The 25623-nt window shown below is 39.9% G+C and overlaps 1 protein-coding gene and 1 non-coding gene across 4 annotated transcripts in view; one reads left to right on the top strand and one right to left on the bottom strand.

The window, feature by feature from the left end:
• The window catches only part of OSBPL1A (oxysterol binding protein like 1A), a 233095-nt gene that overhangs the window by 57683 nt on the left and 149789 nt on the right, over window positions 1-25623 (top strand). For 2 of the 3 annotated variants that reach the window (XM_009433810.5, XM_063796042.1), the window contains 7 exons: window positions 5869-5954; window positions 7114-7258; window positions 19819-19880; window positions 19983-20027; window positions 21209-21282; window positions 21397-21460; window positions 24145-24243. In XM_009433810.5, coding sequence (XP_009432085.4) covers window positions 5869-5954; window positions 7114-7258; window positions 19819-19880; window positions 19983-20027; window positions 21209-21282; window positions 21397-21460; window positions 24145-24243 — 575 coding nt within the window. The remainder of the gene's footprint in view (window positions 1-5868; window positions 5955-7113; window positions 7259-19818; window positions 19881-19982; window positions 20028-21208; window positions 21283-21396; window positions 21461-24144; window positions 24244-25623) is intronic. The other variant, XM_054672214.2, reaches the window with a different exon arrangement.
• Window positions 16896-16944, bottom strand: MIR320C-2 (microRNA mir-320c-2). The gene has a single exon (NR_035743.1). It is a non-coding gene; the product is annotated as a microRNA mir-320c-2 (primary transcript).

The raw sequence follows: 25623 nt of genomic DNA, 5'->3' as shown, positions 1-25623 counted from the left end.
GAATGGCCAGGGCTTTCCTATAATTATTTTTTAGTAGTATTTCTAATGTTGAGAAGAGAAGATCTTTAATTTTCTACTTAATGAGTAAAGGTACTGAATTAGAGTTGCAATTTCACACATACCCTTTCTTTCCTTTGGAATTCAGAGAAAGGCAATATAATTTTGTACTTAAAGGATGTTGATTTCTTAATTTAAATTTTCAATATTTTTGTTTATGTAAAAACCAAGATCCTGCTGTTTATTACCCCGATTAGTCTTGAGAGTTAAAATCTTCTCACTCATTCTATAGTGTAAAAAACAACACAAAGTCTACTTGTCAGACTTCTTAAGGTCAGTGTCTTGTTTCTGCACTCAAAATGAACCCTCTGCTTATCAATGAACAAGCAAATTAACACATAACATCTTCTATCAGACACTGTGTTATATGAATTTAGTAACGTGGAGAACATATTAGCTGTGGTTCCTGCCCTTTAATAATTTGTGACTGAATAGGGAGGATGAGGTACTGTCTTTAATTATGTCCTGTCATTTTAATTATAACAAGAAGAGAACCCAGAACTGAGGTTTTCCTGACAGACTGGAATGTTAGGTTAGTCTGACAAGTTGACATTTAATAAGGGCAATTGTAAAGGCACGCTCTAAGACATTTCCAAACTCAAACTGCACAAGAAAAAGGGCTTAGTTGACTTTACAGGTAATATGATTTGTCAGCTGATGTGGACTTAGCTTGGGAAACAGAAGTAGAGACTGAATTGAGTGATTCTGCTCTAATGAGAGCACCTTACCCACATATAATAACATTTGTGGATAGAGTGTTAAATGGATCATTGGCAAATTACTGGAAGTACCTTGAGTAACCCACTATAAGTAGACCGTAAGACCATAAATAGATCAGAAACCATGTCATAGGGGCTGGGCGCAGTGGCTCATGCCTGTAATCCCAGCACTTTGGGAGGCCGAGGTGGGCAGATCACTTGAGGTCAGAAGTTTGAGACCAGCCTGCCCAACATGGTGAAACCCCATCTCTACTAAAAATACAAAAATTAGCTGGGCGTAGTAGTGGACACCTGTAATCCCAGCGACTCGGGAGGCTGAGGCAGAAGAATCACTTGAACCCGGGAGGCGGAAGTTGCAGTGAGCTGATTGCACCACTGCACTCTAGCCTGGGAGGGCCAGGTGCAGTGGCTCACACCTGTAATCCCAGCACTTTGGGAGGCTGAGGCGGGTGGATCACGAGGTCACAAGTTCAAGACCACCCTGGCCAAGATGGCGAAACCCCGTCTCTACTAAAAATACAAAAATTAGCTGGGCACGGTGGCAGGCAGTTGTAGTCCCAGCTACTCAGGAGGGTGAGCCAGGAGAATTGCTTGAACCCAGGAGGCGGAGGTTGCAGTGAGCCGAGATTGTGCCAGTGTGGTCCAGCCTGGGCGACAGAGTGAGACTCCGTCTCAAAAAAACAAACAGAAAAGAAACCATGTCATAGGATAATGCATGGAGAGACAGGAAATGTTTTACCCTAGAAAGAAAGACATAGGCAGGCACAATGAAATTATACTCAAGTACCTGAAAGCTGTTACTTGGGAGAAGGGATGATCTTATTTGTGGCCAAACCAGGGCTGTTTGATTGCCCAGTTGATGGAGTAGCAGGGAGTTTATCTTTGGGTCCGATATATAGAAATAATGACTTGGGTTGCCTTGAAAGATACATGATGGGAGGTATTCAGCAAAGGATAGACTATTGTTAGGCACTATTACTAACGCAGCCTTCTTCTACATCTTGTCTTTTTATTTTGAAAAATTTCGACCGGGCACGGTGGCTCATGCCTGTAATCCCAGCACTTAGGGAGGCCAAGGTGGGCGGATCACGAGGTCAGGAGATCGAGACCATCATGGCTAACACGGTGAAACCCCGTCTTTACTAAAAATACAAAAAAAAAAAATTAGCCAGGCATGGTGGCAAGTGCTTGTAGTCCCAGCTACTGAGGAAGCTGAGGCAGGAGAATCACTTGAACCCGAGAGGCAGAGGTTACAGTGAGCCGAGATTGCGCCACTGCACTCCCGCCTGGCCAACAGTGAGACTCTGTCTCAAAAAAAAAAAAAAAAAGAAAAATTTCTAATCTATGGGAAAATTTCAAGAATACTGCAGTAAACATTTGTATGTCCTTCACTCAAATTCACCAATTATTAACATTTTGCCATATCTGGTTGAGACTGTTATATATTTTATGTTATTTATTTACTTTTAATTTTTTTGTTGAACTATTTGAGAGTAATTTGCAAACATAGTGATACTTCACCCCTAAATACTTCAGTATCTCTTAAGAACAAGGATTATTTTCTTACATAATCAAAATATAGTGCTCGATTTCAGGAAAATTAACATTAACATAATATTATATAATATATATTTTTATATTCAGATTTAGCCAGTTGTCCAAATAATGACCTTTGTAGCATTTTCCCCTCCAATCCTGGATTAGATTCTAGGATCTAATCCAGAATCCCACATTGCCTTTAATTGTGACATCATCTCTTTCATCTCCTTTTATCTGAAACAATTCCTCAGCCCTTTTCTTGATACTGACTTTTTTTTTTTTTTTTTTTTTTTTTTTTTTTTTTTTTTGAGACAGAGTTTCACTCTGTCACCCAGGCTGGAGTGCAGTGGTGTGATCATAGCTCACTGAAGCCTTGCATTCATGGGCTCAAGCGACTCTTCTGCCTCAGCCTCCCAAGTAGTTAGGACTATAGGCATGCACCACCATGCCTGGCGTTATGTTATGTTATGTTATGTTATGTTATGTTATGTTATGTTATGTTATGTTATTGTTATGTTTATGTTATGTATTACTTTATTTTATTTTATTTTGATAGAGAAAAGTCCTCAATATATTGCCCAGGCTGGTCTGGAGCTCCTGGCCTCAAGTGATTCTCTTAATTTGGCCTCCTAGAGTATTGGGGTTAACAGGCGTAAGCCTTGCCACCTGGCCGATATTGACCTTTTTGAAGAGGAAAGCGGTTGTGGAATTATTTGTAGAATGGCCCTTGATTTTGGTTTTTCTCTTGTGATTAGATTCAGGATATGTATTTCTGTCAGAAGCATTATGTAGGTGAGTTTCTATCCCATGCTAGTGCATCCTATTAGGAGGCACATAATGTCACTTTGTTTCATTATTGGGGATGTTAACTCTGATCACTTTGTGGTCCACTGTAAAGGCATCTTTTCCCTTTGTAATTAATAAATGACCTGCAGGGAGAAAAACTGAGACAATGTAAATACCCCATTTACCAATAAACTTCTACTCAGTGGTTTTAGCATTCATGGATAATATTTGCCCTAATCATTGATTACTCTAGTGGTTGCAAAGTAATGATTTGCTATCATGAATGAAATATATTTTCCAGGTGCTCTCCTGCATTTCAAGTGTACTACTATTCAGCCTATTCTCTGCATGTGTGTAAGCATCAGTCAGGACAGAGGTAGACTTTGTGACCTCTAAGATCCTCACTAACTTGATTCTGATGGAAAAGAAAGACAGTTTAGAGTGATACTAAATTTAAATCTTATAGGACAAATATTTTTTGGATTTGTAGCATTTGCTTTAGGAATATTTATTGAGATATAAAGTATATGCAGAAAAGTTCACATCATGAATGTATAGCTCCTTTAGAACTATTTCTGTAGAACACATCTCTGTAAACAGCATCCATATCAACATTGCGAGCATTCTAGAAGCCTGACCACCCAGACTAGAATATTTGTTTTCGTTGATGTAATCAGCAGTTTTATTTCAGTGTCCTGAAAGAATACAGGACAGGAACATAATCTAAGAACATATATAGTATTTTCAACTCCATATTCCTGACCCTTTTCCTTCATTTATGAGCCTAGACAACCTAGAAAGAAACAATAGGGTATCTTTTCTTTTCCTTCCCTAAAACCTGGGACAAACATTAAGCATTATTTGAATATTCAACACGTATTTATTGACCAACTATGCATTGTGCCAGATGCTGTCATAAATGCTTTGGTTACACAGACAGATAAGAACAAGTACCTGACTTCAAGAATGACAGAGGGGATAAATTACAGGTCAGGGTGATACATGCAGTGGTGGAGGTATGTACGAGAGGTATAGGAGATGTCACTGTTCTCAAAGAGTTCCTAGTTCAGCAGCCATAGAACCAGTGGGAGGAGAGATTGAAGATAGTGCATCCCAGCAGCAGAAGCCATGGACAGTCTACAGAGAGGCTTGGCTGTCTTCTGAGGTAGAGTCTGGGTGTGGAAATAAAAATGTGGGAAAAGAAGATGATGGTATATAGCAATGTTAGTCACTTCTTAAGACAAAGGTAAACTAATTTCAGCAGTTGCTGGATTCAATACATGTGTTCCCTGTAGTTTAAATGCAATGGTACGTGTAGAGTCTTAAACAGCATTTAGCACATAGTGATTACTATTAACAAATGTTCATCTGTTTCCCCAGTCACCTGGCTCCCCAACCTGCTTCTCTGTCCATGACTTGACTTTAGTCAGGATGACCTGAAAAACCTTTTATAGTTCCTCCTTGGCAGCCTCTGCACAGGACACTGTAGACGTATATTTAGTGGAATCACCAAGTCTTTCTCTGAAATTGCTTCCTTTCTATAAACCAAAATAGAATTCAGATCTAGCAGAAATTAGATCTCACTTACATATTCCATTCTCTCACACAAATCGGATTACCAGTTGCTCTTTTCCTGTAAGTATGACTTCAGAGCAAGCGTAGTGATAAGAGCATGGACTCTGGAACTAGCCTGCTTGAGTTCAAATCCCAGCTCCTCCACTCTGATTGTGTGACCTTGGTTAAATTCCATAACCTCTTGGTGCCTCAGTTCCTTTGTCTGTAAAAATCAATATAATAACAACACCTACCTCAGAGTAGTTAATGAGGATTTAATGAGTTAGTATTTTTAAGGAGCTTTGAATAGCACTTGGAATGTAGTAAGTGCTAAAGTATTTTTAAAGATATAAAAATAGGCAAGGTGGCTCATGCCTATAATCTCAGTGCTTTGAAAAGTCGATGCAGGAAGACTGCTTAAGGCCAGGAGTTTGAGACCAGCCTGGGCAACATAGTAAGACCCCCATCTCTACAAAAAATAAAAATATTCACCAGGTGTGGTGGTGCACACCTGTGGTCCCAGCTACTTGGGAGGTTGAGGCAGGAGAATTGTGTGAGCCCAGGAGTTTGAAGCTGCAATGAGCTATGACTGTGCCACTGCACTCCAGCCTGGGTGAGAGGATGGCAGGCTTGGTGATCCCACTAAATATACGTCTACAATGTCCTGTGCAGAGGCTGTAAAGGAGGAACTATAAAAGGTTTTTCAGGTCATCCTGGCTAAAGTTATGGACAGATGACTTTCTCAACATATATACATACATACATCAATTTTATATTTTTATGTGGCAATTTATAAATAAATTGATATGTCTGCATATATTTATATGACATGTACATCTTTCTATCAGTGCTGTTTCTTGTTATTTTTCATATTCTAAGGTTCTAGAAGGTATGAACCCCACTTATCTACCTTTCCAAGGCAAATATGTAACAGTATTTCGGTACATAAAAATAATCCATAATTAGTTTTGATGGTTATTGTTAGTGAGTAAAATACTTAAAGACTTCTGAATTAAAAACCCAAATTCATCCAAACCTGAAATAAATAGAATTCTGTAATCTGAATTGTAAGGTAATAACAATAAATTTTAACTGCATTCGAATTACAATCCAAAACATTTTGGTTTTTCTCATCATGATCACTTTATTCTTTATAATGAATTTGTAATTGGATCCTGACTAGCAGTGGATAATAAGTACTTTTCTTTTGCAGCTGTAGAAAGGACTCAACAAAGAAAGCTTGAAGAATTACTTTTAGCAGCAGCAAGAGAAGGCAAAACAACAGAACTCACAGCTCTGGTAAAACAAACAAAAAAACCCCAAAAGACAAAAAGCAGTCTTTCTTTACACTTCAGGAAAATTTTTACTTAATGTTAAGTAAATAATTTAGTTGAATTGTGGAACCAAGAACTCCAGAGATCATAATAGTAGAACCAAAGTTCTTAATATCTAAAAACACTCAGCATGGTGATAGTTTAAGCAGGACACATTTTAAATGGTGATATTTTTCTGAATTTCTGATTTACACCCACCCTAATCCCCCTGAAAACCTGATGGATAAGAATCTGATTTTTCATGGTAAATAGTTAATGTAAGGACAACTTATATATATGTTACATATATTTTGTGATTAAGCCAATTGAAACATAATAAATAGGACCCTATAAAGGAATAAGTTTTTCTAGTTTTGATCAGCAGTAGTTTCTGGGAGGAATGCTACACTTCTGGAAGGTACTATGCAAAGAAGGGACAGTATTTTGGAATACTTATACCACATTAGACTGAAAGGTTTGCCTGTTCCCCCCCACCTTAGAAGACCTACTTTCCAGCTTCCATTCCTGCACAGTCTCATTAAACATGAAACTCTAAATTTGTTCTGAATTCATGACTGAAGCACTGCCATTTGCTTTAAAGTTATTTCAGCTCATTTGAAAGGGCCTCTTTGGTTTCTAAGTATAGCACCTAAAGCAGTTTTTAAATTTTGTGAAATGGAGGCTATATAAAGAAGCTTCTAAAGCAATAAGTTGGGAACAACAAATTCAGTAGAACCTTGACATTTACACATTTAACATTTATGGTTTTAACTCTTCTGAAAGACTGGCAGACTGATTTGTAATTCTGCTGTCACAAGTATGAATTGCAAGGCTGGTAGGGGCATGTAAATCATTGTGAAATCTTAGTGTCTGAGGTGTGTGAGATGGTGCTGGCACAGTGCAGAGTGTCTCTTGTCAGAGGAGTGTGAGACCCGGACACAGGCCTGAGATCTATCTCAGGGCATCTGAGAATAAGCATGGGTGTGGCAGGGTTGGCTGGTTTAGTGAGCAAGAAACCACTAACAGCCTGGATGCCAAGGAGCTTGGCTATTCTTCAGGCTCTGCTGATACACCCTCCTGTGAATTCTGAGAGGAAAGTCTTATCTTTGATATATAATTCTGCATTGCATTTTCTTAATTGTTAGCTCAACAGGCCCAATCCTCCTGATGTTAACTGTTCGGATCAGTTAGGAAATACACCCTTGCATTGTGCAGCTTACCGGGCCCATAAACAATGTGCCTTAAAGCTGCTAAGAAGTGGAGCAGACCCTAATCTGAAGAACAAAAATGGTAAGCATATTGGTGAAAACCATCCTTGGCCATTTTGAAACTATAAAATGAAGTCAATGCCATATAAAATTATTTTGTTTCATTATCCAGCCTTTGTTAAACTGTATGGTTTCTATTTAATTTTGGAGCCAAGGCATTCACACAAAAGAAAAAATGATGACAAAGGTAGATCCTACCCTCAAGGAAAAGATAAGTACAGTTGATTCTTGTTATTTGCAGTAGCTGTATTCTATAAAGTTGCCACCAGCACTGAATTAGGGAACACTGAACTATTGTTCCTAGGGGAAAATACAGGATTAGGTTCCTGCAAGCCTTGGGTCACAACATTTTCATGAATTGATCATTATGAAACCTTTTTTTTTTTTTTTTGCTGTTTCTATTTAATACATATTGTTGACTCATTCACATTGAACTCATAGCCAACAGCATCATAGCTCACGCTTGAGTAAAGTTTTCTTCATAAGGCATATCACAGCCTTTTCCACTGAGGTACATTAGACAGCACTTCAGCACAATGCTAGGGGCGTTTTTTTTTTTTTGAGACAGAGTCTCTCTCTGTTGCCCAGTCTGGAGTGCAGTGGTGCCATCTCAGCTCACTGCAACCTCCTCCTCCTGGGTTCAAGTGATTCTTCTGCCTCAGCCTCCCAAGTAGCTGGAACTGCAGGCATGCACCTGTAGTGTACCATGCCTGGCTGATTTTTTTGTGTTTTTAGTAGAGATGGGGTTTCACCATGTTGGCCAGGCTGGTCTCGAACTCCTGACCTCAAATGATCTGCCCACGTCGGCCTCCCAAAGTGCTGGGATTACAGATGTAAGCCACCACGCCTGGCCGCTTGGGGCCATTTTAAACAGCAAAGTCACCAACAAAAAATACAAAAGGTGGAAAGTGTGACCCTAAATAGACCATGACGAGGACATTTGTTTATAGTAGGAGAGCTTCTAGAATGAAACAAGAAGGCCAGGCATCACCTTCTTCTACCTCAGCTGGAAAATGAGCACCGGGCAACCCACATTTTTCACCACTCTGGGCATGTTTGTGAATGACTGAGAATCTACAATGAATATTGACCTTGGGGTTACAAGTGAATTTTAGCAATAGGCAGATATGCAAATATGGAATACGTATATAATGAGGATTGACTGTACATGTGTGACAATTTGAAAGACAGAATCAGAAGCCAGAAAAGAAGCTGTAAAAGGTGTCTTGGGTATTTAAAAGAGGAACATGCCATCAGGGCCTTTTCACATCACTTTTTAGGATGCTTCTTGCTGCCTGCTACCAGCCTGGGTTAGGCCTCATCAGGGGTCCCACAGGACCCTGTGTTCACCTCCATCAGAGCCTAAATCACACCCCATGGTATTTGTTGGCTTATGATGCTATCTCCCATGAGACTGAACTCCTAAGGGCAGGCCTCATACTTCATTGTCTGGTTCACCCAGCACCTAGAGTAATGCATAGCACATAACACCTGGGAAGGGCTGCATGTTTGTTGAAGGTTTGGAGTCATTAGAAATAGTTTCACAGGCCAGGCCGGTGGCTCAAGCCTGTAATCCCAGCACTTTGAGAGGCCGAGGCTGGTAGATCACAAGGTCAAGAGATTGAGACCATCCTGGTCAACATGGTGAAACCCCATCTCTACTAAAAATACAAAAATTAGCCAGGCATGGTGGCGTGCACCTGTAGTCCCAGCTACTCGGGAGGCTGAAGCAGGAGAATTGCTTGAACCCAGGAGGTGGAGGTTGCAGTGAGGCGAGATCACACCATTGCACTCCAGCCTGGCAACAGAGTGAGACTCTGTCTCAAAAAAAAAGAAATAGTTTCATAAAGGAATAGGTACTTGATACAGATCCTGAAGCCCTACTAGGATTTAAAAAATGTTTTCATTTCTAGGGGCTGGGCACTGTGGCTCACGCCTGTAATCCCAGCACTTTGGGAGGCCGAGGTGGGTGGATCACCTGAGGTCAGGAGTTCAAGTGGTGGCACATGCCTGTAGCCCCAGCTACTCAGGAGGCTGAGGCAGGAGAATCGCTTGAACCTGGGAGGCAGAGGTTGCAGTCAGCCGAGATTGTGCCACTGCGCTCCAGCCTGGGCAACAAGAGTGAAACTCTGTCTCAAAAAAAATTTAAAAAAGTTTTATCTCTAAATACTTTACTTTGTACCTTCATTACCATTATTGTCTTTTTATCTTGAGCCTTTTTGTCTTGATAATAAGGGTAGTTAATAACAATACCATTATAATCTAGTAAGATTTTGATAAGCAGGAGTTTGGGAAAGGGTATTCTGAGCAGAGGGAAGATTATCAGAAAAGGTTAAGGTGAAAAATCCAAGTCAGGTATAGGTGAAATCCCCAGTTTGCTGCATCCAAGGGCACATCCAGGGGAGCAGTCGGAGGTCATCCCAAAATTTACACTTGTACAGCAGGGCCATTGAAATGGTCTTGGGTGAGAGGTGATTAGGACCTGAACTTTTTATTTTCAAGGAGCAAGACACATTTATTTCTTAATAATAAAACAAAAATTCTTCAAGCAGATACCATATTCAGTACCAAAAAGCCTCAGGATAAAAAGGTGCCTTAAGCTTGGCATAGCCAGGTTACATTTAAGTACCGTCGTGGATCCGCATAACCAATCAGCTTTGAGGAAAATAGTTTTGCCATCACAACAGTTTAAGATAAAAAAAAATTCAATTTAAAATTTATAATGTTATTATAGGAGCTGTCAAATCAAGTGCCTTATGTAGAATAACGGTCTAAAAAATGAGCTTACCATAGTAAGATTTAGAAGATGCTTTCCTTGGTGAATTTGAGTTTTGAAGTTTAGAGACTTTTTTTATACAAAGATATTTGTGGAAGCAAAGGTGAATATTAACTATATGCTACAGTCGTAAATCATTAGCCTTCATTGCAAGGCAGGCCAGTGTACCTATGTTTAATTTTATATATTCAGTTAATATATATTTTATATGTAATTAAAATTAACTGGTATGTTATATCCATGGACAACTCAGTGACTTGATTTGTATTACATAAGGCTAGCAGAACATACTGTTTTTTTTTTTTTTTTTTTTGACAGAGTTTCACTCTGTCACCCAGGTTGGAGTGCAGTGGCGCGATCTCGACTCACTGCAACCTCCGCCTCCTGGGTTCAAGTGACTCTCCTGCCTCAGCCTCCTGAGAATCTGGGATTACAGGCATGCGCCACCACACCCGGCTAATTTTTGTATTTTTAGTAGAGATGGGGTTTTGCCATGTTGGCCAGGCTGGTCTCAAATTACTGACCTCAGGTGACCCGCCCGCCTCAGCCTCCCAAAGTGCTAGGATTACAGGTGGGAGCCACTGCACCTAATGTCTTTTAAAAATTTTCTCCTTAGAGATGGGGTCTCACCCTTTTGCTCAGGCTGGAGTGCAGTGGTGTGATCTTTGCTCACTGCAGCCTCAAACTCTGAGCTCAAGTGACCCTTTTGCCTCAGCCTCCTACGTAGCTGGGACCACAGATGCATGCCACTATGTCTGGCTAGGACCTGAGCTTTATTGACATCAATAGGAGTAGAAAGGAGAAAGAAAATTGGTTAGAGATCCCCTGCTTGACTGGCTGTTATGCTCTAGACTCTCACTGTCTAATAGAAATATGATGGGAGTCACATATGTAATTTTAAATTTCTAGTAGCCATGTTAAAAGTGAAAAAAGAGGTGAAATTAATTGCAATTATGTGTTTTATTTAAAGTAATATATCCAAAATGCCATTTCAACATATAATCGGTAAACAATAATTATCAGTGAGATCTTACATTCCTTTTTTGATACTAAGTCTTTGAAATCTGGTGTGTATTTCTGCACTTACAGCACATCTCAGTATGGACTAGCCACATTTGAAGCACTGTGTAGCCATATGTGATTACTGTCCACCATATTGGACAGTGCAGCTCTACACATAATGAGCTGTCCCGGAGGCTCTCTGGTTCACTGTGTTGTCCTCACCTTGCACATACTATTCTCTCTGCCAGAAGTGCTCTTGTCTTTCTTGTCCGTCTGGTAAACCCTAGTCTTGCTTTAAGAGCTAGCTCAAACTCTGCTTCCCCAGAGAGCCTTTCCCTGTGTCCCTAAGACAGATACAGGTTCATGGAGGAGGAGAGAATTCAGAAATCAACCCATGTAAGTATGGTGATTTAATTTTCGACAGAGGTGTGAAGACAGTCAATGGAAAAGGATAAACTAAGAGTTACAAAAGCAAAAATTGACGTCAAAGTGAGATTTTGGCTAGGTGCAGTGACTCACACCTGTAATCCCAGCACTTTGGGAGGCTGAGGCGGGCGGATCATGAGGTCAGGAGATTGAGACCATCCTGGCTAACAAACCCTGTCTCTACTAAAAAAAAAATACAAAAAAAAAAAAAAATACAAAAAATTAGCCGGGCGTGGTGGCACATACCTGGTAGTCCCAGCTACTTGGGAGGCTGAGGCAGAAGAACTGCTTGAAGCCAGGAGGTGAAGGTTGCAGTGAGCCAAGATTGCGCCACTGCACTCCAGCCTGGGTGACAGAGTGAGACTCCATCTCAAAAAAAAAAAAAAAAAAAAGTGTGATTTCTAGTGTCTTTACCAGTTTGCCAAAGACTTGAGCAGTTTTTCTGTGTGGTATTTTATAATGATTTTTCCTTCAAAAATGTAGATTCAGAAGTGTCCAAATGAAATAAGAATTAATATAGTTCCATACAAATACCAGTCTAAATGGAAAAAAAAAACTTCCCTTGTAAATATTGAAAAGTTACTATTGGTATTCAAATATATATTTACTCTATAGTTTATACTAGTAACCAAAGTTGAACATTCCTGTTAAAGCTATTAAATTGTTTTTGACAAAAGTCAGAATGGCATCTTCTGAAAGAGAATAATTTAAAAAAATCAGGCCAGGAGCGGTGGCTCAAGCCTGTAATCCCAGTACTTTGGGAGGCTGAGGCAGGCGGATAATTTGAGGTCAGGTGTTTGAGACCAGCCTGACCAACATGATGAAACCCTGTCTCTACTAAAATATAAAAATTAGCCGGGTGTGGTGGCAGGTGCCTGTACTTCCAGCTACTTGGGAGGCTGAGGCAGGAGAATCACTTGAACCCAGGAGACGGAGGTTGCAGTGAGCTGAGATCATGCCACTGCACTCCAGCCTGGGTGACAGAATGAGATGCCATCTTAAAAAGTAAAAAATCAATCAATCAATCAAAGGCTGGGTGCGGTGGCTCACTCCTGTAATCCCAGCACTTTGGCAGGCCATGGCGGGTGGATCACTTGAGGTCAGGAGTTCAAGGCCAACATGGTAAAACCTTGTCTTTACTAAAAATACAAAATTAGCCGGGCATGGTGGAGCACGCCTGTAATCCCAGTTACTTAGGAGGCTGTGGCAGGAGAATCGCTTGAACCTGGGAGGTAGAGGTTGAAGTGAGCCAAGATTGTGCCACTGAACTACAGCGTGGGTGACAGAGCAAGACTCCGTTTCAAAAAAAAAAAAAAGAAAAAAACCATAAGAGCAACATTTGCATTATAGAAATTCTTCAAAAATAGGAAAAAAGAAAAAACCCACAAATTACCCAAGCATAGCCACAGTTACTTTGGCATCCTTCTAATCTATTTTCAGGCCTATTTTAGAACATTTTTTAAAAATTATAGAACTAATGCTTGTTATAGTTGCAATGAGGAAAACAAAAGCACTAGAAAAGTATATAATCACCTCTAACCCAAACGTCCAAAGATTTAGTTTTTAGTTGTTAATGTTTTAGTTTTAGTTGTTAATGTTCCATAGTAACATGTATTTTTTAAAAAGTTTTAAGTAATAGATACTACCTCAAGAATATAAGCAAAAGAAAAGTTATACATTACTCACAGATGAATACACAGTCATCTCATGATATTCCAAAGTGGGAAATGGCATTAGGCATCAGATGGGATGGAACTGGGAACCAGAGAACTGTTAGGAACCAAGATGGCTGCCTTGTGTGTCTGTCTCTCACTGCGTGGTCTGATCATGTCTTCTAGCAGACCAGCTGTTTTGTTTTCCAGTATACATAATGGAAGATGGCTGCCCCGTGACTCCACTCAGGAGACCACAATCTCTCAACCTCAGTGTTACATTTCAGTGGGAGATAATGTGTTAGCACCTGCTTGTGTCAGGCGTCTGTGCCTAGTGTGGTCACTTGGGACTTTAGGGGCAGGACATATGGTACAGAGGTGACTGCCAAGGCCTCCTCCTGGCAATGTGGATAGGGACAGAGAGGGGTGAATGGATGAGGACTGGCAGACACCTCAGAAAGTGTCTCTTCATTTTAGTTGACAGGTTGTAAATAGAGTTGGCCTGATAAAATTCCACTTTTATGAAGCATCAACAGCTTTTCCACATTATCCCCAGAAGCACAGTCATCATGGCTCACCTTATGGAAAGTACTTCATGTGGATATAACATAATTTTTTCACTCAAAAGTCTAGTGATAAGAACAATTCTGTATTTTTTTTTTTCTAGAGTGAAAATGTCCTAGTCTTTTTTTCTTTTTTTCTTTTTTAAAAAATAAGGGGCTAGCTATGGTGGCTCACGCCTGTAATCCTAGCACTTTGGGAGGCCAAGGCAGGAGGATTGCTTGAGCCCAGGAGTTTGTAGGCTGGGCAACACAGCAAGACTCCATCTCTGAAAAAAAATAAAATTAAAATTAAAAAATAAAAGCAAGGATATTTAAAATTTTTAATCAAATTGGTTAATCCATCTCTTTGATTTCTTCTAAGACTTCTTAGCTTAGGTAGAGATTTGATAAATGTTTAATTTTGTTTCCTCCCAGTTTAATCACATTCATTCATTCAGCAATGCTGCGCCTCCACTGTGTGCCAAGAACCGTCCTAGGTGCTGGAGGCCCAGCAGTGAACACAGCCCAACAGTCCCCATGCTCTTGAGCTCATATTCTGGTGGAGGAGGTAGACAACACATAAATGCATATGTGCTGTCAGGCCGTGAGGTGCAGGAAAATAAAATAGGATGAAGGGACTAGAGAGTGATGGTAGGATGGGGGGTATCTTAGAAGGGATGCAAAGGAAGGGCTCTCTAAGCAACTTTGAGCAAACAGCTGAGTTGAGTACAGGAGTGAACCCTGAGGAAGTCTGGCAGAAGAGCATTCAAGGAAAATGGAAAGCCAGTGTAAAAGCTCTGGAGTAGAAGAACATGTGGCACATTGAGGAAAAGGAAAACTGCCAGTGTGCCCAGAGCAGGGCGAGCTGGAGAAGAGTGGATAGCATCAGAGCTGCCAGAGGCCCAGGCCTGCAGGGCCTGGTTGGCTGTGAGCAGGAGCTTGGTGGTGTGTGAGTGTGGTTGGAGGGCTTTGAGCAGCAAAGTGAATGTGAGAGTGTGTGTTAGGATGTGGGAGTCTCAACTTGTCAATCCCTTACCTTTATACCCTTTATCAAGTAATCTTTCCTTTTCCATTATTTTGTCATGCCTTTCTTATACATTCTAAGAATTCCTTTTCTTTCTTTCTTTCTTTTTTTTGTTTCAGTACTGAGTCTCGCTCTGTCACCCAGGCTGGAGTGCAGTGGCGCAATCTCGGCTCATTGCAACGTCCACCTCCTGGCTTCAAGCGATTCTCCTGCCTCAGCCTCCCGCGTGGCTGGGATTACAGGTGCGCGCTACCATGCCCAGCTAATTTTTGTATTTTTAGTAGAGACAGGGTTTCACCATGTTGGCCAGGATGGTCTTGATCTCTTGATCTCTTGATCTGCCTGCCTCGGCCTCCGAAAGTGCTGGGATAACAGGCATGAGCCACTGCACCTGGCCTCTTTTTTTTTTTTTTTTTTTTTTTTTTTTTAATAGACAGAGTCTCGCTCTGTTGCCCAGGATGGAGTGCAGTGGTGTGATCTCGGCTCACTGCAACCTCTACCTCTAAGATTCAAGCAATGCTCCCACCTCAGCCTCCTGAGTAGCTGGGACTACAGGCATGCGCCACCGCACCTGGCTAATTTTTGTATTTTTAGTAGAAATGGGGTTTCATCATGTTGGCTGGGCTGGTCTCGAACTGCTGGCATCAAGCGATCCACCCACCTCAGCCTCCCAAAGTGCTGGGATTACAGGCATGAACCATGGTGCCCAGTCTCTTTTTGTATTTTTTATTGTTTTTTATTCACTCATCTGTCTCTTCTTTCGACAGTATCGCATTAAAAAAAAGTTTTTAAGATAGTATTGCACTTTTAATGGTTATAATGTTTTAATATGTGAGATTTCCCCTTACCATTTTTAAGGATTTTCTTTGACATCCTTATCTGTTTATTCTTCCAGAAGGCATTTAAAATAATTTTCTGAGGCTCTTCATTGGGATTTAATTGAAATTACATTCTATGTAAATTAATTTAAGGAGAATTGGCATCTTTATTAAGTTTTCCCAATAAGGGTCAAATCTGTGTCATGCAAACTTTTAAATATTACATCATTCCTGTTTTTCACTTTATTTTGTTGTGGTTGGTAAGAGAGGTAGTGTATTTTTTAGCTGGTGGTGGAACCCATCTAGATTCCATCTAGGAGGCTATTTCATTTAGTTCAAAAGCATTTTATTGAATTCTTACTGTGTGCCAGGCATTTTAGACATCAAATCCAGAAATGAGGTCTCTCTTCTGGAATTTCATCTAGTTGGCAGGAGTTCAGAATTTATTTTTGGTATTAGGGCAGAATTCTATGAAAGAAATCATAGTGTTGTCTTTCTCTCTGCCTAAAGAAATAATTTCTCCAAAGTGCCCTGTAGGTAGAACGAAAATAACACAGAATTGGCAGACCTCTATAAGGCATTTTCCTATGTGCTAGGCAGAAAAACTAAACTGAGTATTAATTTTTTGGTTAATGTTTTAAAAAGTTTTTTCCCCACTAAAGAAGCCCCAGGTATCCCATCAGCAGCTCTATAAATCTTCCTCCAAAATAAATCTTAAAGCCACATACAAGGCCGGGCACGGTGGCTCACACCTGTAATCCCAACACTTTTGGGAGGCCCAGGCGGGCAGATCACGAGGTCAGGAGATCGAGACCATCCTGGCTAACACAGTGAAACCCCATCTCTACTAAAAAAAAAAAAACAAATACAAAAAATTAGCTGGGCTTGATGGTGGGCGCCTGTAGTCCCAGCTACTCAGGAGGCTGAGGCAGGAGAATAGCATGAATCCGGGAGGCGGAGCTTGCAGTGAGCTGAGATGGTGCCACTGCACTCCAGCCTGGGCAACAGAGGGAAACTCTGTCTCAAAAAAAAAAAAAAAAAAAAAAAAGTCACATATTTCTCTCTATGTTAAAAATGATCTCCATTTTACTACTGACTTTCTAGTCTAAACCACCAGTATCCTTTACCTGCACTATTGCCATCTCTTTGTAATTAGCCTCCCTGCATTTCTTTTGCCCACGTTTACAAGCCATATTGCACACAGCAGCCAGAGTGACCTTTTTAAAAAAAATCATGGAAATTATCAAAGCTTCAGAAATCAAATAGCATAATTAATTGATGTACCCATCACCCTCCTCCAGAACTTAGCAATAATGGCCACTCTGTATCTCTTCCTAATCCCTGAATTCTTGTGAAACAATTCCAGATATCATGCCATCTCTTTTTCTTTTTAAAAAATTTATTTGTTTTTCTTTTCTTACCCTCTCAACCCAGCTTTTCCCAATTCTGGGAAGAACTGGAAAGAGAAGGCCTGTCATGCCATTTTATTCGTACATACCCAGTGCTCCTCAACTTACTGTGGGGCCACGTCCTCATAGAACCATTGTAAATTGAAAATACACTGAAGGCCAGGTACAGTAGCTCACACCTGTAATCCCAGCACTCTGGGATGCTGAGGCTGGCGGATCGCTTGAGCCTAGGAATTTGAGACTAACCTGGTGAAACCCCATTCCTACAAAAAAATACAAAAATTAGCCAGGTGTGATGACACGTGACTGCAGTTCCAGCTACCAGGGAGGCTGAGGTGAGAGGATCACTTGAGCCCAAGAGGTCGAGGCTGTGGTGAGCTGTGATAGTTGAAAAACCATTAAGTTGAACTGTTGTAAGTTGGGGAACATCTGTAGTCCAGTATATTAGTAAAAAATAAGGACACCCTTTAACAAAAACCACAAGCATGTGATAGTTGCACAACTCTGTGCACCTATAAAAACCACTGAATTTGTGCAGTTTAAGTGAGTAAATTGTATGTTAATTTGTATCTCAATGGGGCTATTAAAAAACATAAGCACAATAGCATTATCCTATTAATAATATTCTAGTAATTTATCAAAATCATGGAACTGCCAAAGTTTGTGTTTTCCCAGTTATTATTCTTTTCTTTTCTTTTTTTTTTTTTTGAGACGAAGTCTTGCTCTTGTTCCCCAGGCTGGAGTGCAATGGCGCGATCTCAGCTCACTGCAACTCAACCTCTCAGGTTCAAGTGATTCTCCTGCCTCAGTCTCCAGAGTAGCTGGGATTACAGGTGCCTGCCACCACACTCAGCTAATTTTTGTATTTTTAGTAGAGATGGGGGTTTCACCATGTTGGCCAGGCTGCTCTCGAACTCCTGACCTAAGGTGATCTGCCCACCTCGGCCTCCCAAAGTGCTGGGATTACAGGCATGCATCACTGCACCCGGCCTATATTATAATTTTTTAACACTTTGACAGAGTTTTAAACATGAGTCAGATCATGTTACTCTTACTTAAAACCCTTCAGTGGCTTTTCATCCTATTTAGAATAAAACTCAAACTCCTTATGCTGGCTTACAAAAGTCTGGCCTACAAACTCCTTGTGTGATGTGGCCTCTGCGTGCCTCTCTGACTTTATCTCTTGCCTGCTGAATTGTTCCTACCTCAGAGCCTTTGCATCAGCTGTTCCTCTGCTAGAATGTCCTTCCCTGTATTTTCACAAGGCTGGATCCTTCTTTTCAACCTAGACATCCCTTCCTCAAAGAGGCTTTCCCTGATCAACCCCTCATCCTCCAGTCTAAAGTGGTATCCCAGTTACTCTGTCAAATCATTTATTTAAAAAGTCTGGGCGTACCGTGGTTCATTGTCTGCTGTATCTTTAAGAATTAATTTATCATCTGTCTTTCCCACCTTCTATGCTTTCCCATCCCCCCAGTATTTTTTCTGTTATGTTCACTGCTGAATCCTCAGTGCCTAAAATAGTAATCGGTACATAACAGACCCTCATTAGGAGATATCATACAAAAAAATTGCCAACACATACCAGGTGTTTGGTATTTATAAAAATATTATTATTTTAAACCACCCCCAGCCCCCCTTTTTGTTTTTAGAGACAGAGTCTCACTCTGTCACCCAGTCTGGAGTGCAGTGGTAGCTGGGACTGTAGGCACATGCCACCATGCCTGGCTAATTAAAATTTTTTTTTTTTTTTTTTTGTAGAGATAAGGTCTCACTGTATTACCCTGGCGAGTCTTAAGCTTCTGGCCTCAAGCCGTCCTTCCGCCTTAGCCTCCCAGAGTACTGGGATTATAGTTGTGAGCCACTGCGCCTGGCCTAAAAGGTTATCTGATAGAATATATCACCTTCCTGCATAAACAGTTCCAGAGTTCTCATTGATACGTTGTTTTGAAAGGACTGTTCTAATTTTCATAGGTAGCTTTCATTTCTCTAATAATAAGCTATTTGAGGCTAGGAGATGGTTTGATTTATTTGTGGGTTTTTGTTTGTTTGTTTGTTTTTTTACCTTTTGTCCTTCATTTAATGTCCTGCTCACTTCAGAACTCTATAAATAACTTTGATAAGACAAACTCCATTTTTGTTGTTGTTGGGCAAAACATGGAATGTGCATGTGTAAGGTTGGAAAAATTAACATTGATAGCTTGCCGGCTTTTTTCTCCATTGTCACCTTTTTCTTTTGTCCTAAATTGTGGACCATCACACCCTCAGCTTGTGAGCCATCTCTGCTACCCATTATGCAGCGAGACGGCTGAAGCGTGGCTGTGGTCGGCTAAAGAGTGGACCCCAAATTTGTGATTAGTTAGGTATCTTGAGATGAGGGGAAATCCTGAATTATCCAGGTAGACCTATGTAGTTACAAGGCTCCTGATAGGAGGGAGGGCTATAGAGAGAGAGAGAACAGAATGCTGGAAGCAGAGGTTGGAATGATGTGCTTTGGAGATGGAGGAAGAGACCCCATGTCAAGTCAGGTAGTTGGCCGCTAGGAGTGGAAAAGGCAAGGAAATGTCTCCCTTAGAGCCTCCAGAAGGAATGCAGCTCTGTCCACATGTTGATTTCAGCCCAGTGAAATTGATTTCAGACTTCTGATCTCTGAAACTGTAAGATAATAAATTTGTATTGTTTAAGCGACAAATTTATGAGTTCATGATAATTTGTTGTGAAGTTAATCTGATTTGCTGGCTTAATAATTAGCGACCAAAAGGGAGGCCATAAATAATTGAGATGGCAACCTCTCTCTGGTAGGTAATTTTTTGGGGAAAGAAAAAGATATAGGCAATAGAAAAATGAAGGACTATTAGATGCTGCAGTTACAGCATTGATTGTTATAGTACATTTAAGCTGTTGATGGCTTTTTTTCTTTGTATTTTGCACAGATCAGAAACCTCTTGACCTTGCCCAGGGTGCTGAAATGAAACACATTCTTGTTGGTAATAAGGTACAGAGTAATGAATTAAATTTATCTAATAATTTTTAGAAAAAAATTTTTGAATGTTTGAAATATGTAGATGCATTTTTCATGAAAACATGTTTTTGACAGGTCATCTACAAAGCATTGAAACGATATGAGGGCCCTCTCTGGAAGGTAAGTTGGGGTGGTTTTTTAATTATATAACTGTAAAGAATAATTCTCAGGTGCTCTATTTCTGTTTAAAACTTTTAAAAAATCATTTCTGAAGTATATGTGATTTAATCGCTCTTGGATCTTATAATGTAAACCACTGATTTTTTTTTTTATTTTTAGTTATTGAGACAGAGTCTTGCTCTGTCACCCAGGCTAGAGTGCAGTGGTATACTCACTGCAACCTCCACTACCTGCCTCAGCCTTCCAAGTAGCTGGGATTATAGGCGCCCGCCACTGTGCCTGGCTAATTTTTGTGTTTTTAGTAGAGACGAGGGTTCAACACCTTGGCCAGGCTGGTCTTGAACTCCTGACCTCGTGATCCACCCGCCTCGGCCTCCCAGAGTGCTGGGATTACAGGTGTGAGCCACCGTGACCGGCAAGCCACTTTTATACTACTGGATTTCAAGAGGCTTCCACTGGTTGTAGCCGTTACTTTTCTGTGTGTTGATGGTCCCTTTTAGGTGTTTTTTTGGTGTTGATGAGTCACTTTTAGGTGACTAAGTTTTTATGAAAAGGAGTGGGGGGAGAATACATTTTTTTCTTACTAGATCAAAGAATTACAGTATTATTTTTGTTATGAACATCAAACCATGGAAGACTTAGAAGAAAATTAATATTTGAATTATCACATGGTACATATATAAAATTTTTCCAGTCCTAACAGTTTCTACATTTTGGAGAATCCTGTTTTCTAGAATTAACCTTGTAAGAGCACATAATTTCTTTTGCATTTGCAAGCAATCCCTTAATCTATTTATGTATCTGTATGCTTATACTGTATAAGATAAATTTAGGATAATTTTCTTTTTTAGACATTCATTCATGACTTTGAGGAAATTGTCTTTGAAGCCCACAACTGGTATATTTTCTGTAAATAATCCCTGAACAGTTTTGTCAGAACCATAAACTGTAATCATCATTGATCTTATCAGTATGGCATTTCTGCTGTTCCTGTCACCCTGTAGTGGTATGTTTTCATTACTGCACTTAGTACCTAAGTTCATGTTTGATCATTTTTTTTACTGTTCAGTGCTACTGTCTAAAGACTCAAATATGACTGTCCTCACTTAATTACTTTTTATCAGTCAAGTATTTGAATCTAGGTGTGTCAGCTTGGGAAATCTTTGTTATTTTTCCCTTAGAGTTCAAGATTTTTTGGCTGGAGATTATTCTGGGTAGTGTTAGAGCATGGAGTCCTTTCATGGTATAGGAAACAGTAAGTATTATGATCTTTACACTTATCAAATTTCACTGTATAAATTTTGAAATATGAATTTTTTTCACTTGTCTCTTTTCCTTTTGTCTTGATAATTTCATCTTTATTTTGAAGGCCTGATGCAGTTCATAATATTTATCGCCAGGGATGCAAACACCTGACTCAAGCAGTATGCACGGTAGGATGAAACATGGATCATTTGCTCCTCTAACTGTGAAATCAGTTCTTCAAGTGATTGACCCAAATCATTTATACAGCCTTGTAAAATCTTGGGGTTCTGTGGAATGCTGTAGAAAACACTTGTATATATTTTAATTTGATAACAAGTAAAGTCGTGGCATCTCCATTTTGAACAAAATTTTAAAATATAGTTAACTTTTATTTATCTCCATGTATTATTATGGAATGAGAGATGGATTGTCCAAAAATATTTGTCAAATTTACCCAGGCTTATTTGATGATGAAATATTCTAGTACATGCAATTGAAAAGAATGTGTATTTTGCTATTATTGTTGGTTGTTTTGCTATTATTGTTGGTTGTAGGGACCTATCAATATTAATTCAGTCATGGTGGTTGATAGCATTCAGATCTTTTGTGTCTTGGTTTTGGCTAGTGGTTGTATCAGTTGCTGAAAGAGGGATGTGAAAGTGTCCTACTGTGCTTGTGGAATGTTGCATTTCCTTCTCTGTTATTGATAACATACTTATGATTGTTGTCTTCTTGATTAATTGATCCTTTTATTGTTTTGTGGCCCTCTTTATCTCTCGTAATACATTTTGTTTTAAAATTTATTTTGTCTGATATGAACATAACCACTTTGGCCTTCTTATGTTTACTGTTCGCATGGTGTCTTTTTCCTATCCATTTGCTTTTAGCCTATATGTATCTTTATATTTATTTTCTGTCTCTTGGAGATAGCGTATGTTTTAGTTCCTATTACCCATTCTGGCAATTTTTGCCTTTTAATTGGATTTTTCTTTTGTGAATGTGTTCTACTTTCATGCTTCTTCATATGTCAGGTAATTGTGGGTTTGGTTTTGTTTTGTTCTTGTTTCTGTTTTTTTGAGATGGAATCTCGCTCTGTCTCCCAGGCTGGAGGGCAGTGGCACGATCTCAGCTTACTGTAACCTCCACCTTCCAGGTTCAAGCAGTTCTCTGCCTCAGCCTCCTGAGTAGCTGGGATTACAGGTGAATACTACCATGCCCGGCTAATTTTTGTGTTTTTTGGTAGAGACGGGGTTTTGCCATGTTGGTTAGGCTGGTCTCGAACTCCTGACCTCAAGCAATCCTCCTGCCTTGGCCTGCCAAAGTGCTGGGATTACAGGCATGAGACACCGCACCCAGCCCGTATGTCAGGTAATTTTGGATGGTACTCTTAATATTATTAATATTATTATTTTATAATTATAATATTATATATTATATAATATCTTTAATATATTTTATTATATAATATATCGTATATATTATATATTTTATTATATAGTATATAATATACTTTATTATATAATATATATTATATATCATAATTATATATTTTACTATATAATATAATATATTATATATAATTATATAATCATATTATGATTATAATATATTATAATAATCATAATATTAATATGATTATAATATATAATAATCATAATATTATTAATATTATGAATGTTGAGTTCTGGAGATTTTGGATTCTGTTGTTTTTCTCTGTTAAGTGTTTTCCATTGCAGCAAGTCCTTTTCTTGGTTTGGTTTGGATTATGAGTTATGTGTCTTGGGCAGTGGCTCTGGACTCAGTTCAGATAGGCTGTGTTTATATGAGCTGCTTCTATGTGTGTGTGGCTCATGAGTCAGAGATGTGAGTAGCAGACAGAATCTGGGGACCATCTCTCTGTCTCTTTCCCTTGGGGGATTCCCCTGTCCTCTTTGGTGCTTATGGGTTCCCAGGTTTGCTTTATTAATGTCCAAAGACAGGAGTTTCCACATGTGCCCTTGCTGCTGTCCTGTCACCATGTGGACTGTGCTTAGTCCCAGGTGCAAAACCTTAGGCATGGGAACTTACTTCCACAGCTCCTTGGCCCCTTTCCTCCAGAGAGCGTGACTCCCATCGGAGTCTGTCAGCTTTTGTTCAGGTCCAGGTTCCTCCATGTGGTTGCCTTTTCTTTCGTATCTGGGTTTTATAGTTGTTTTCTGCAACAGGTGGGGGGCCTCTGATAGGATCTTGAAGAAATCTACCTTTTTCCATTCTTAACCCATTTATGCCTGGTGTTCCATTATTGGAACGCTAAGCTTGTGGGAGTTATTTATATCCTACTGCTCAAGGTCATCGCCAAGGTCTGATTTTTCACAAAACATTTTGCAACCTCTGGCATAAATGGCTTAAAATCCTTTTCATGCCAAATTTTTATTTTAAAACCCATAATTATTTCTGATCCGTCTTACTCTCTTTCCCTTTTCTCCTTCTTTATCAACATTATCTACTGCTGATTATTTTATACTCAGCTCAAACAAAAAGGTAAGGCGAGGGGTATGAATAAAAAATGGGAACTGTGGTAGCTAAACGATTTCATAACCCAAGTGCATATTAAGTTATACTTAAGAAAGGATAAAAATAAAATGACAAACCTGATGAACCATAGTATTTATGTTGAGTAACTAAGAAGTTGAGAGCCAGACTCGACATAGTTCTACAGTGCATTTGATACTCCCACTGTAATCTATTTTTTTCCAATTTTTATCTATCAATACTTAAGTGTTCAACTGGGTATCGTTAAGTCATGTCACTACTTTAAATTTTATGTATAGATAATTTTAGGGTCCTCTTTTATGTGAATGAATGTTGTCTTACTGACTTCTTTATATCCAAGGTAAAATCCACTGATAGCTGCCTCTTCTTTATTAAATGCTTTGATGACACCATTCATGGCTTCCGGGTTCCTAAGAATAGCCTTCAGCAGTCAAGAGAGGTAATCTTATGGAGTCATGTATCTTTCCTAAAACTTACAGAACATTTAAAGACACGGAGAATATAACATAGGTTCAATGGTAACATCCAAAATCTTGTTGATTGTACTTTTAATTTTTTTTAAATTTTTATTTATTTATTTTTTTGAGACAGAGTCTCACTCTGTAGCCCAAGCTGGAGTGCAGTGGTGCGATCTCAGCTCACTGCAACCTCTGCCTCCCAGGCTCAGGCGATTCTCATGCCTCAGCCTCCTGAGTAGCTGGGACTACAGGCACGTGCCAATACGCCTGGCTAATTTTTTTTTGTATTTTAGCAGAGACAAGGTTTCACCACATTGCCCAGGGTAGTCTCAAACTCCTGAGCTCAGGAGATCTGCCCGCCTTGGCCTCCCAAAGTGCTGGGATTACAGGCGTGAGCCACTGTGCCTGGCCTGATTGTACTTTTTAAATGAAGCCTTTAAAATTTGGTACATGAATTAGTTCTTTATCAACATGTACCTGCAGGTATTTTCTGTTCATAATTTGTTTTTCAATTTTAATTCTCTGAATGTAAGAGGGGCATCCTTTTAATGTAAATGACAGGTCTACGCCTTAACTTATAGGTGAGGAAACTAAAGATTGTAAGATTGAAGTGATTTCCCAAGGCCAGGCAGCTTGTGAGTGACAGAACCTGGACTACAAGCCAGGCGTTCTGACACTCATTACAATGGAGACTCAGCCTTCCTAGTGATAAATTAAACAATAGCAGCAAGCTAGAAAATTGGGATTTACTTGACCAATACTTATGGTGCAGTCACTTAATGGACTATCCCTATTCTTTTTTTTTTTTTTTCCGCCCAGGCTTGAGTGCACTGGTGGGATCTCGGCTCATTGCAACCTCTGCCTCCCTGGGTCAAGTGATTCTCCTGCCTCCGCCTCCTGAGTAGCTGGGATTACAGGTGCATGCCACCATGCCTGGCTAATTTTTGTGTTTTTAGTAGAGACAGGGTTTCACCACGTTCATCAGGCTGGTCTCGAACTCCTGACCTTGTGATCCGCCCACCTCAGCCTCCCAAAGTGTTGGGATTACAGGCATGAGCCACCGCACCCGGCCTTTTTCTTTTTCTTTTATTTATTTATTTATTTAGAGATAGAGCCTCCCTTGCTCTGTCACCCAAGCTGGAGTGCACTGGTGTGATCTTGGCTCACTGCAACCTCTGCCTTTCTGGTTCAAGCAATTCTCCTGCCTCAGCCTCCCGAGTAGCTGAGATTACAGGCATGTACCACCATGCCTGGCTAATTTTTGTATTTTTAGTAGAGATGGGGTTTCACCATGTTGGCCAGGCTGGTCTCAAACGTGATCTGCCCACCTTGCCCTCCCAGAGTGCTGGGATTACAGGCGT

The sequence above is a fragment of the Pan troglodytes genome, chromosome 17, assembly GCF_028858775.2.
Source record: "Pan troglodytes isolate AG18354 chromosome 17, NHGRI_mPanTro3-v2.0_pri, whole genome shotgun sequence".
Lineage (NCBI taxonomy): Eukaryota > Metazoa > Chordata > Mammalia > Primates > Hominidae > Pan > Pan troglodytes.
Note: the sequence above shows the minus strand (reverse complement) of the source record. Positions and strands in the feature narration are given on the sequence as shown.